The sequence below is a fragment of the Genypterus blacodes genome, unplaced genomic scaffold, assembly GCF_046128005.1.
Source record: "Genypterus blacodes isolate CSIRO-AG114 ecotype Tasmania unplaced genomic scaffold, CSIRO-AGI_Gbla_v1 ptg000030l_1, whole genome shotgun sequence".
NCBI lineage: Eukaryota > Metazoa > Chordata > Actinopteri > Ophidiiformes > Ophidiidae > Genypterus > Genypterus blacodes.
This window is the reverse complement of record NW_027466843.1, coordinates 4320001-4333551: the sequence shown is the minus strand read 5'-3', so window position 1 is coordinate 4333551 and position 13551 is coordinate 4320001. Positions and strand designations below refer to the sequence as shown.

At 41.1% G+C, this 13551-nt stretch overlaps 1 protein-coding gene across 1 annotated transcript in view; it reads right to left on the bottom strand.

Moving 5' to 3' along the window:
- Positions 1–13551, bottom strand: part of rims1b (regulating synaptic membrane exocytosis 1b) — a 54034-nt gene that overhangs the window by 14996 nt on the left and 25487 nt on the right. The window contains exons 6-19 of the mRNA XM_076145217.1: positions 13015–13551; positions 9524–9564; positions 9305–9415; positions 8669–8768; positions 8385–8508; positions 7942–7988; positions 7459–7574; positions 6635–6765; positions 6205–6376; positions 5792–5945; positions 5432–5488; positions 3485–3638; positions 2387–2503; positions 1889–1951 (exon numbers count right to left, since the gene is read on the bottom strand). The exon at positions 13015–13551 is cut by the window's right edge and continues 356 nt beyond it. Of these exons, the coding sequence (XP_076001332.1) occupies positions 1889–1951; positions 2387–2503; positions 3485–3638; positions 5432–5488; positions 5792–5945; positions 6205–6376; positions 6635–6765; positions 7459–7574; positions 7942–7988; positions 8385–8508; positions 8669–8768; positions 9305–9415; positions 9524–9564; positions 13015–13551 (1924 nt within the window). The remainder of the gene's footprint in view (positions 1–1888; positions 1952–2386; positions 2504–3484; positions 3639–5431; positions 5489–5791; positions 5946–6204; positions 6377–6634; positions 6766–7458; positions 7575–7941; positions 7989–8384; positions 8509–8668; positions 8769–9304; positions 9416–9523; positions 9565–13014) is intronic.

Here is a 13551-nt window from a genome sequence, read left to right as displayed (position 1 = left end):
TATAGGAATGCCGTAGAATGGATTAAAGCTGAGCAGAGAGAAATGAAGGAAACTGCTTATACAGTATTTTGTATCTGTCCACTGGTTAAGCCTGAGAGGAATGGGGCATTACAGATAATCTGGCTGATGATGATGTGTTTGTTTTGCTAGTTCAGCAATACAATACTCAGAAAAAAGCAGTGCGAGAGAAAGCTTACTTATATTAGTAGTATGGTGAAACATCCAATTTGCGTGTTCAAGAACCATACCAGTGGTTCTACGTGTTATAGCCCATTAACTACGAATTACATACACTACATATGTTCAAGTTTACACTGACAAACACCACATTTAAAAAAGAAACGGATGCGTTTCATTGGCTTTCATCTGTCTGTGTCCACATAAAACATAGTTCTGAAAACTGAGCAGAAAATAAAAACTAGGCCAACAAATTGAGTGTAAACATATCTGAGCCATCAATCAAGTCCCTTAAGACAATTTAAAAAGGCAACATATATTATCGTATATTTTTGGGGGAATATTAATGTGACACCCAAATAACTTCAGAAACACATCAGCCACTATTCTGATGACTATTTTACAAAGCTTCCCACATTGATTCTTTATCCCTACCTTCCTGGCAGCCATTGGTTCCCATTCATTTCAATACAAAATTACTGCTTTGTTGGACACTCTGGCAAATTAGACTCCCAAACAACTATTAAATACAAGAGATGCTTTTAAAATACATTTTTATGTAAGGTTAATAGGTGGTGTGGTATATCCTGGGTACGTCTTAGAGGTCTATCTACCAAACCTAATTTAATTTTATCCATTGTCCAGAATTGTGGTATGAGTGAGAGACATTTAAGTTGGAAATTTGTAGTTAAGGCAGCCTCATTCCTTTTTCTCCTTCCTTTTTTCTTTATTTTGACACTGCACTAATGAAGGCCAGACAAACAAAAAGATTTAGTCTCTTATGAAGAAAATGTGTTCTCTCATGTCACACCTTAAAGAAAGATCAAAGTCATGCCAAGTCTATGAAATGTTTAGTTTATGGGCTACAACATGTAAAGATAAAGTTATGGTCCATTAAACAATTGTTTGATGCAGAGGGAAAAACAGCACATGTAGTTAAAGCAACACCACAAACATTGCACCTTGGCACATGCTCAGACCGTAAGCAAGCAGGAGCAGCACAGTGATCTGGGAGGAATAAGGACTTTTTGTGGCATTCAGAGAACTTCGCCTCTACAAAATGACCCATCACCTCCACATATGAGTTTGGGAAAACTGTTGAGGAACAATAAGGGTACACAAGGACACCTTTTGTGCAAAAAGCTTACCTGTAAATGTCTTTATGGATACCGTTTACTAACAGGGGCATTTTGGGGGGGAGTGTGTTGCTGTATCTACCTACTCCCCTGGTTGTGTGAATGGTATTCATGGACGCAAAGCAAGAAAGGAAGAAAAGTGGGGAAATATATATAGCTGCTGAGTGAAAATACATCAAATGCACAAAACAATCAAAAGAGATTCGCCTTCTTTGAGGTGAGCTGATGAGTGTTCCCCTGACAGTTTATCAGACAGCTATAGTTATTTGATGACGAACAATGTCTTCCTTTGAGTCTAATATAAATTTATGTGGATGCTTTAACGCCTCTACAACACCCAGTGTGTGAAATCTGATGCACAAAAGCAGACACACACTAAATACTGAGCCTGCGCAACTCTGACGATAAACACTTATTAGCATAATCAACACACTCTCTTGGCATCCACTGCAAATATCAACATTAAATGTGTTAAAATGGAGTTGTTAAAGTATTGTGAGGATGAAAATGGTGATAAAATGACATATAGCATAAAATAAAGCTGACTGGTTGTTGTTGTCTTGGTTTTTTTTTACCTGTTTGTGTGCAGGCATTCGGCACTCCCGCCCCGGATAGACCTGTGCATCTCCAGGACCTCACTGTCATTGCCATGACGATGGGTGAACAAATAAAAAAAACAACCAAATAAACACAACAGAGGAGGATGGCAACTCATACAGGTACGTGCGTTATGAATGAGAGAAATCAGGAAATCATAAGTCTGAGATTTCAACAAAGTCTGCATTCAACACTTCAGAATGACATCGCAGATTTTAAGGTATGTTGCAATGACTTTAGTAGACTGTTAGTAGTATTAGTACAAATTAGTATCTTAGTATCACAGACACTCTGATTAACCAAAACAAGATTCAGCCTAAAATGACAGAAAAGTAAACCTGTCCACTAAATAATGAACAATTTATAAATTACCAACATATCAATCTAACTGTAGTCACTAAACAAACTTCTTCAGTCGCCCCACACTCGCATCCTCTACCTATGAAGATCTAAAAAGATCCCCATCAACAGGTTACCTGTCCTCAGAGTACTCGTAGTCCGAGTCGCCGGAGCGCTGGTGCTCCAGATGGGGGTCATGGTAGCGGGAGGGGGACTGGGAGTGGTGGCGGTTCTGGTGGATCTCATCTAGACTCCTGAAGAATCAAAAACAAATCATACATTTATTATACCAGAAGAAATAACACACTTAATACGTTTAGACAGACGAGTGAAACCAGGAGGGAGAGCCAGTATCAGGATACACACCAGGGATGTGAATCTATGTTGCTTTAGCAATATAGAGAGATACTGTGTGTGTCAGAGGGCTGATGATTCCAATCCACTCACTTTCTGATTTGATCTGAGGTGATCAATATGATTTAATCTGAGTTCTCAGTCCTTATTATGGTCATATTAGAACTCATTTCAATTTAATATTCAATTAAAGGAGAATTCAGGGACAGTATGATAAGTGTTATTAACATAATAATATAACAATGTATACGCAAGGCACTAATACAAACAATATCTCACATTTCTGATTAATTATTATTATTATTCAAGCAGGCAACAAATTGGTTCGCTGATAACAATTGATACATTCTGTCCAAAATGAGATCTGAGTTTATTAAGTATAAAACCCTGTCAGGCCCTCAAACAGAGAACAAAACTGACAAACATTTACATCCACTAACCAACAGCAACAGCTCTGATAAGTTTTTGTTTCAGTAAACCTAAATGTTAATGCAGCTATAAGTTCACACACCAATATGGATTACCTCCATTTGTGAATACCGGAACATCGCATAAGGTGAAGGTGCATACAATAAGTACATGAACGAAACCCAAACTGATGATGCATCAATGATTCTTTTTTTCATGGGGTGACATCATCATGTAAACACAGTAATTCCTGACTCTAACTATACTGTGTACCAGGAAAACTATGCCAGCAGACGGATGAAGCTAAAAGCGCTCTAAAACATCTGGAAAACTGCATATAGCTTCACATTCACATTTTATTCGACCACCGGATATGATTACTGTGTTCAGTCCTGCCTAGATCAATCGTACCAAGGAGGAAAACACTGACAAGCGGGGAGACGTTGACAGGTTCTGCAGAAAGTAAAGCTAACCTCTGCATAGGGACGTGTGCGGGCCGCGAGCGAGCCCTGCAGGAGTCCTCTCTGTGAGGCGACACAGAGCGAGACCGGTGTTGCACCGCCCGCTGCTGCTCGGGCACAGCCAGCGTGCTGCTCCTCTCTCTCTCCCTGGAGTTACGCTCTGCACCTACACCACACACACACACATATGGCATGAACACACATACATGTAGAGAAAGGTATATATTCACATACGCACATGGTCATTCATTTAAAATATGTGGCTGTGACACACACACAAACATAACCAGGCATTAGTTGTGTGTCTTAAGGATGAGGGTGCACCCTTTGTGAGCAGGGGCCCGCTTTACATGAAACCTGCAGGCCGTGTTGGCGTTGTGCTACCATTTACCATAACAGCACTATTCTATAAAAAAGCCGGCGCAGATCCAGCCGAGGATCCCTGCTGCATTCTGACACACTGTAGAACATCACATCAGGATGTTTTACAGAAGAAGACACATGACTAAGTGGTGAACAGGTTAGCTCACATGAGCCTAGCCTGAGCGGATGACTGTTTCTGCGGTGTCGGAGCTGAGCTAAGCATTATTTGTATGGTGCAGCAAATTTGTTTTATCCTGCATGGAGCCAGATAAGATGACAAATTGCACTTTCATCTTCATGGGGGTAGTGGACCAGATAGAATAGGACTTAGAAAAGATACAATGAACAGACCAATAAGATCATTATAGTTCAGATTAAGAACTCTCTAGGCTTGATAGAATTATTATTACAGATGTTGACATTTATAATGTATTGTTTAGCTGCTAGTTGCCTCATTCCTCCTACAAACTGCATTGATGGTAATAGCAACAACAAAAACAACAATCTAATAATTTCTCAAAGGGTATGATACGATCTTATTCATAATTAGATTGAGGGATAGTTTGGTGAATAGCAGCTTCACATCAAATACAAATTCAGTCAGAAACTTTAATCAACTTATCATCGTCAGCAGTCAAAGTGAGACTTTGGTGCTACAGCTCAGACACTGTCACAATTTTGTCATTGGGTGATTTTGGTTGCAAGAGTGCTAAGTTGGCTGTTGGTGGACGTGTCTCGACATCTAAGACCACCAAGGATTCATCATAACTCTATTAGAATTGTCAACATGGTGACTTTGTGACTGTCACACCCCAAAGTCACACAGGCTGCTTGAGCATTATAGTTACAGAGTTGTGTATTAATCATTGAATTTGGTGTGGTGTTGCTTGTATTTGGATTTGGTGAATGCTTTTTGTTTTTCTCCGCATTATTTCAGATAAAAAGGTTGCACCATAATTTTTTGTCCATTTTTTAAACCAGCTCCATGCCTGACTGAGAGGAAATCAGCCACAGCAGAAACAGGCAAACATCATAGCAGTTGTAGTTATTGGACAATCCAAAATAACTTACAAATTCTAATGTCTACGTACAAACATACAGTACATACATAAATACAGTGCCCTTCCATTGAAATAAGCCATTTCCAGGCAGGAAGAGAAACATGCAGACATTTGTGGGAATGGCAGTGAACTGCTGTAGCTCTATGGTCTAACATGCGCTCAGTGCGTCAAGTGACTACTGTTTGTAAGGCCCAGCAGAAGAAGAGAAACTGTTTGTTGCAGCCGACCCCTCCATGAAGTGTGATACTGGACTGCCGCGGCATAAAAGCAGAATACAGCACAGGGCAATTCGAAATCTGCAGTACAGTGCAAATATGATGAATTGTAAAAGTTGCCTTTTTGCTGATACAGCCAAGATTAATTAGTTTAATTTGGATGCTATTCTAAAACGTACATTGTAGCTGATGCCAAAAGGAGTTTGGAGGGTTCAGGAGAAACAGATGGAGGGAGGATGCAAGAAGTCGTTCTCTCACCCAGTGCTGGACGCCTATGGGCGACTACAAGGCAACGATCAGTAACCATGCCCCCCACCCACCTTTAGACTCTACCATCAAACCATCATCAAACTCTGTATCAATGATGCGATGAGACCCTGCACATTGATGAGCACACACACAGATATCCATTATACACACTCAAACTCACACACACACACACACACGCACACACGCACACACACACACACACACACACACACACACACACACACACACATAGGGGACAGAGTAAGGTTGAGAGGTCTCATTTGGCATTCTCCCATGCTGAGAGATAAAAAATAGAAAGCTCAGTAAAGCACAGTCCAAATAAGGGTCACAAACAATTCTCACCCCCCCACACACACACACATACAAATATATACATATATATATATAGAGAGAGAGAGAGAGAGCCATACTCTGCAGTTTCTTGCTGGGACTGTCTCCGTGGACATGTCTGCGCGGGAGGTACGGGGAAGGCTGGGGCAGAGGTATAGATGACACGTCATGGGTCTGGAACTTATACCAGTGAGGGATGTCGTCCAGCAGGGCCGTCTCTAATTCAATCAAAATCTAAGAAACACAAGCAAATGATTTAAAGGCATGAATTGTTAATGCAAACCCCCACAGCTATATTTTAAATTTAAGTTACAAATGTAGGGTTTCCACATGTGTCATATACTGTATGTCAGAGAGAATTCTAAATAGCATTGTTTTGAAAGTAGTTGACCATCAGATCAAAACGGGCCTTAATGTTTGTGTGACAGCCTGTGCATGTGTGTATGGATGAGCCTTTGTATCATATCCTGTGTGGAGCAGCTCCGTTTCCCACCTCGCCCAGGAATTCACTCTCCTCCTCCTGAACCCTGGGCTGATCCCAGACGGTGATCTCTAGCATCCGTTCTCGGAAGTCTCGCCGGTGAACATGGGAATACAGGAAGGTTTGATTCCACTTTGGCTCTGAGTTCTTTTTTATCGTCTTTGTCCGCCGCTTACTCTTATCACTGAAACAGAGGTGTGAACGCACAGAACGTTAGATTACAAAGGAAAGCTCATTTCTGATCACAAGCGCCAGTATTGGTTTGAAATGGTGTGGTCAAGCAGGAATTATGCCTAAAACAATAAGATGAAGCGGATGGATAAAGCATTGATGGTTTCCCTTTTTTTTCTTTTTTACTGCATATAATAAATGACAGTTCTTGTGAAACCGCTCTACGAAATAAAACATGATTTATTTAATGCAGACTGGCTATATTTCTTACCCCCTATCAGGCAGGAAGTACATCTTGACATATGGGTTTCGCGGTCGTCCGTCTTGTCGGGATGGAAGATCTATGGCTTGAAGGACGTTGACGATCAACTGATGACCCACTTTGTCGTACCACAGCTTCACCTTTAAAATTGTATAAGAATCCAACATATAGGAATGACGGTTTTTCTTGCAAACTTCCTTACTATTGAAATGTATTCACACGTCAATAAGGGCTCTCACAAAGGGGCAACACGTAAAAATGCTACTGGATATGATTTCAGCCACAATCATGCTTACAGTAGTTAATCTGCAAAACATCAATTCAATTCAATCCTTATTACAGACTCAATGGACCATGGGAGATAATATAAATACAGATCAATATACAGATTAAATAATACGAGGGGACATAATCTGCTATCAATTACAAACAAGGATTCACATATAGACTAGTTGTTCTTTGACTCATGTGGGCAACACCTAAATCTTTACATGAGGTTTGTGTAATCATTTGTGGCTTCACTATAGTCACTCTTAGTGGTTATCTATAGGAAATTGACATGGATATTACAGTTTGCTATTACAGAAGTCGCAATACAACTAACTGGTACTATGGTTGCTCGCGCTATGCATAAGCAGCCACTTTAAGCCTCTTGAACTACTGTAACTGCAAGTAATACACAGTATATTTCACATACTCTGAGCAGTGACCAAGCATCAATCCATCCAATGAAAAAGCTTCTCCACAGTTACACTAAAGTACACAGAAACTCCATCATCTCCCCCAACCAGTTCTCCCATCATGCCTTTAAAATCCTTCCCTCAGACACTCACAGATAGCTGTCCAGGCAGCAACAGGGGAAGGTCTCGGAGAGTTCCAGGACTGGTGGGAGACATCACTGATATAGAGGGACGATCCATCTTCTGTGACTCAAAGGAACTGGAGCCCGCTGAGGGACAGAAAGCGCAGCAGTTGTAGTTACAACCTCCTAATGGCATGAACTTTGTAAAAGAAAAAGAAAAAAGCAACTCCAAAAACAGAGTGTAAGCATTCTACAAAGCTAAATTCCCCCTGCTCACTGTGAGCTGGCCTGCTTTCCACTACAGCAGCTAAATCCCATACAGCTTCTTTCATTAGTCTTTCTGGAAATGTAAAACTAAAAAGACATTGGATACAAAACAATCCCTCTTGTAGGCTAAATCGATAAATGCTACTGCCAATGAATACCAACATTTGAAAGCCTCATCATATCAACAAATATAAATTATTATTATTATGTTATTTGCTTATTTGTATGAATCCCAATGAACACTTACTGGATTCTAAAGGTGGGTGGGAGGATTCTGGAATTCTTGGGGTGTCCCTGATAAAAAGGAGAGGAAGTTACTTTACAAGACAAAATTGGATTGTATCGACACAAACAGGACTTTGGGATAAATTTGAGTTTGATGTGAAAGCAGTCAAACATACACACGTATCAAATGTAGGGAGTGGCAGAGGAGAATAAGAGGATAAGTGGAAAACCTGATTTCTTTTAGATCTAAAGGGCCTAAAGGGACTTTCAGGTAAGGCACCAGGGGAAGATCCACCCATGACATCAACACTACTTACTGGTATGTTCTACAAACTTTTCTCAAGATGTTTTTGGACATAATTTGGTGGATAGGGCTTTTAGATAAAGGAAGGAAACATTTGTCAGTGAGAAAGAATTCTGCCATCTTGGAAGATGATTATGAAGTAAGCTCAGCATGGATCTTACCCTATAGGCCTGGAAACAACAATTTCCACTTGCGGTTCCGCCTTAGATTCCAAAATAATGTTGTACACCTCTTTCTTGGTTGCTCCTGGCAACGACTTCCCATTCCATTGCAGTACTTCATCACCTTGAATCAAAATGGCCGACATATAGAATGATGATCAAGCCTGAGGCTCAATGGAACAACTCAGCCTGCATTACATTCCCTATCAATGCTGATAGAAAAGCATCCACATATATTAAAGCAAATGCTTACAAACTGAAGATTGCACACATTGCATTCATACCTGCTCGCAGGTGTCCAACAACATCAGCCAGGCTTCCTTTTTTGACTTTGGTGATGAAGGCCCCAAGTCTCCCTGTTTCTGTGATTTTCCCTCCTACCACCTGCACACAAATGTGGAAGAAGAGAATGTCGAGGAACAGAAGTCTAGGTTGCCCATTACTCAGTAAGGTTTAGAATGATTAACTGCCGACATGTGGCAGATACTGTTGGTGTGTACAACATCTCAATGTGTAATTAATCAAGACTGCTTTTATTTAATTCTACCCTCAAGTATGAACTGACTCTCATGCATCACTGTCCCACTTATACTGTAGATGACTTTGAAAGAGGAAGTGGGCATTGTTGCATTCTCATGGAGTGGTTTGAAATAAAAAATAAAAAATCTAGCACCCATGTTTTGTTTTCATGAGATTGCTTATTAATTAACTTGAGGATTTTAGCTTCCATTGTGAGTCATGGTGTAAGAAATTTAAAAACAACATTATTAGAGACACAGATCACAAGAAATGTATCAACTCAAGCGCAACTGGACCAACTGTGTTTGTAAAATCACCCAACTAAAAAGTCTCTCCATCAACCCCACCCGGCTGATCCTCCATCAAAGCTACAGTGTGAAAGGAGATGATTCCCTGCTCACCTTTAGGCCAAGGAGGGAGCCGGCCTCACGAGGCATGGCTGACCTCTTACTTAGTGTGATGCGTCCAATCAGGTGATCACCTTCTTTGGACGGCTGCCATGTAACTGGATGCTAGAGGAACAGGAGATACACGGGAGAGAGTGATGAAGGCAGGTAACATCATTATTTTAATCATAGACTTCAGAACATGTGGGTGTGTCATATTTTGTTTTAACTTACATGCCATACTGTAGGATCTAGAGGATGACAGTCCCAGTCACCTGCGGGGACACAGACACAGTGTGACTAAATAAAGAACAGAAACCAGTTCAGGAGAACAAGTCTAGTTTGTGGCACAGCTGGTTTTTACTGCTGAGAAAAACAAGAACAACAACAGTGGATGAATCCATTATGTCATTACTTCCATCCTTCATTCCTTCCTTCATATTAAAATAGCCCTGATACCCTTTTCACACGCAACTCACCATATTAATATATACGAACTGTAAGGAAAAAAGGTGATTAAAACAGTCAAACTACTAAAATGAACAATAATTCAAAATCTGATTCATTTAATGTGCTCCAAGTTGGCCAGTGCTGAGTCCTACACTCATGCAAAAGCTTTGCCATGGACAGGGACACTAATGACTGTTAGTGTGTCCCCAGTCTCATTAACACTGACAGATGGTCTGCTAGAGGAGAAGAACTAACTGGCCCAACATCACAGCAGAGCATCCTGAGACCTTTGTGGCAACTCTTCCACCATCAGGCCTTTGATTGACAACAGCATGATGAGGAACTTCAATTTAAAGATACTTAAAAAACCACATGTCCATGCCCGGTACCAAGTGAGCCAAGCTATTCAACTAAACTTGGGAAGTATCTGGCAAAAGATAGCAGGGATAGAGTGAATAGAGAGACTACGTTTATGCATAAAATAAGAACATAAAAGGGACGTCCAGGTTCCTTGAAATAAAGACGCCACCACCACTAGTTGAGAGGTGACAAAGGGGGTACTAGCCAAAGCTAGCTAACGCTAACCATCAAATGCTGAAATCAACACTTTGCAAATCTATCAATAATGTTAAGAGAGCAAAGCAAATGGCAGATTATGTTTATTACTTTATTTGCTAGCACCTTCGGTTGCTTAGGTTTCACAACATGCCATACATATAAGGCTCAGGCAGTAGTTTGATTGATGCTGTGAAATGTTCAAAGTAATATCTTTACGCTGAGTTGAGTTTTTGTTTAGCATATCTCTAAAGCCTATATTTCATATGTCAGATTGCTTAGACTGGCAGTTTTCCATAATAAGGTTGTGGTGAATGATGTAGACCTCAATCATCACCTGGTAATATTCTATTAAAAATGTTGATATGCATAGCATTTCTAATTTTTTAGAAATTTTTTCCATTTTCAGTTTTCCATCCAGGCTAAAGTGGTTAAGAACACATTCACAAATGTAGTGTAGACATTTCTGAGTAAAGTGTGGTCTCTAAGAGCCAAACACAAAGATAACTGAGAAAACGTCCATGTGAGCCCAGTGCTGCTAATCTGAAATCTGAAATGCTGACTCATCCGCTTCAAATGCTGAATAGGCCTGCTCAGTTCGGGGGATGATCACAAAATCCAAGCTGCTTTTCCTAGTGATGCCACATCAACACATCAGCTCACTGCAGGTATTAATGTAAGTGATGTTCATCATCATAGAGCTGCCTGTCCTCTGATTTGGATTTGCTAGTGTCCATATCTCAGTCCATTATCAGTGCTATCCTATAAATAGCAGAGATTGTATCAAATGACCCTAGACTGCCCTCAGCACATATTTAGCTCTCCTCCCAAGAAATGAGTTCTACAAAACTATGTGGCATAAGTCCAAAAACACAAACAGGCAGGCAGGCAGGCAAACAAACATCGGACATCGGCTAGACATTCTGAAACACACAACTGATGTGATCTAGCCACTGTTTACTGCCAGCTGCATGAATTGTGTGTGCCCAGTATGTCCTGGGAATTCCACCTACAGATAATGGTTTGGCACTCAAAAAATATAATAATTCAAAATTATGACTTAATTGCAATGTAGCTTTCAGTTCTGGGCCTGTTATGTTGTTTTGGTGAATTGTTTATCCCCACAGTTAAGTTATAAATAACAAAAGACAGGGAGCTACTGATATGTTACGTTATGAATGAGCAATGAATCCGTATTTTTCTCCACACCTACATATCAAACCTAACCCAGGATATAAACATGATTAAACTGATCTGTTGAGAACTGCTGAATGTCATCCAGGTACATGTAGGAAAATCATACATGCACACAAACATACACACACAAACGAAAGAAAAGCACACTGGGCACAAACCAGCAGATATCCACCGCCATAATCATCTGGCTCATTTCCTACTACTCGCACTAGCTGTGAATGCAGGTTGTCCCTCTTGACACACCCACTTAGTTCTGATTGGTCAGCTACAGCAGGCCTGAGCTGGCAAAGCCCCAGGACCATGAAACTCGGATCAACAACTCACTCACTGAAGGATTCATAAATAGGTTTACAAGTTAAAAAATATCATACATTTGCATTTTCTTAAGCTAATGTCTCTCTATAAGGATAATGCACATAGACCCACAAATTATACTTTTAGTTACAGATGAGGGGGTAAAGGAAGACATCATGCTTTATGGCCAAGCAAGATCGAGAGCAGTGAACAGCTAATAATCCAAATTCACATCATCTACCTATTACCAGTTCCTGAGTTATCATAATCCGTAGTAAAACATCTGGACCATCCTCCATCTGTGACCGGTGAGCGAGATAAGCTGATAAAACGCTCTACCTACAGCCTCTTCTCTAACAGATGATGTGACTGATTTTAGCACATTTTTGTTTTGGCAATGGATCACAAAGGTGTAAGAAAGGTAAGAAGGTCAACAAATTCATGTTAACATAAATCAACCTTAAATCAACATGCATTATGCCACATCAGCCAGACCTGATATTGTCTGGTGCAGCTGGATATTTGGGAATTGTTACGTAGGACGCAAGCCACTGACCTAATTCCACAAATCTGCTGTCCTAAATCGCACAGACTCACCAAATAAATGAGAGCTGTCCTCAGGGCAACAGGGCCTTGTCACAGTAAAGAGGTGTGTGTAACACACAGAGCCAGTAATGCAGCGTGTGCTGGGTGGATGCTTTGACAAAACATGTATCATTTAGTCTTACAATGGAAAATTACATTTGGCTGGTGGTGTTATAGTCTTAGCAGCCAAAACGTGTTTGTTTTGTCCCGTGCTGTGGTTTGGCTAAAACATTTAGGATGTTATAATACCTGATGGGCAAGAGAAGAAGTGGAAAAAAGCTTTATTATGCTGTTCCTGATTTAGTTCTTTGATGATTGCAATTTGATCACTATCTTTCTGTGTCTTTAGAAAGGTTAATTAGCTCAACTTTAATCGATCGATCAATCTTTCAGCTGCACACGTTTACACATCTTGGGTGGCAATTAATAGGGGAACAGTAAAAAATACATAAATATACTGTATATATTCCAGATTTTTCCCAATAGATGAAACTTCATTGTCATTTAAAAGAAACGGATCAGAGAGTTGTAGCTCTAACTAACAGCACCTATTTCATGAGGAAAATACAAAATGTACATGATATGCAAGACAAAATAAATTCAGCTCAGGTAGCTAGTGCAGCGAGCACATCTGTATGACTGACCTTTCTCACTGACGCTTTCCATGTCCACATCCTCACAGCTGGTGTACTCTGGCGTGGAGCCACCCTCCTCTTCGGAGCTGCTGATGGACATTTGCCTCTTGTTGCCTCCACGCTTGCTCTTGTAGGTCCGTGGCGGAGGTGGCCGCAAAGACTCCGACTGGTCCGAGCTCTGCGAGTCCTTCCTCAGCAAGCTTTCCCCACCCTTGTCCCTTGGTGTCCGCATCGTATTAGGTTCCAGGCGCCCCTTGTTTGCACCCCAATCAGGGGGCACCGGTCCCCCAGGGTGGGGCCCCAATCTCTGACTACCTCCTACAGGTGGAGGCCCCCCTCCAACCCCCACGGTCCTATCGACAGAGTAAGCTCGGTGGTTGTCTAAATTGGCTTTGCCGTCAACCTGCCCTCCTCCTCCCCTCCTGGCAAGACGGTTTTCAGGCACCTCCCCTGCATTTCCTCCTTCACCAGGACCCAGTCCAATCTCGTTTATGGCAAGATCACTGTGGCGTCGTTCGTGGCGAACTTTGGACACCTTTGCATGCA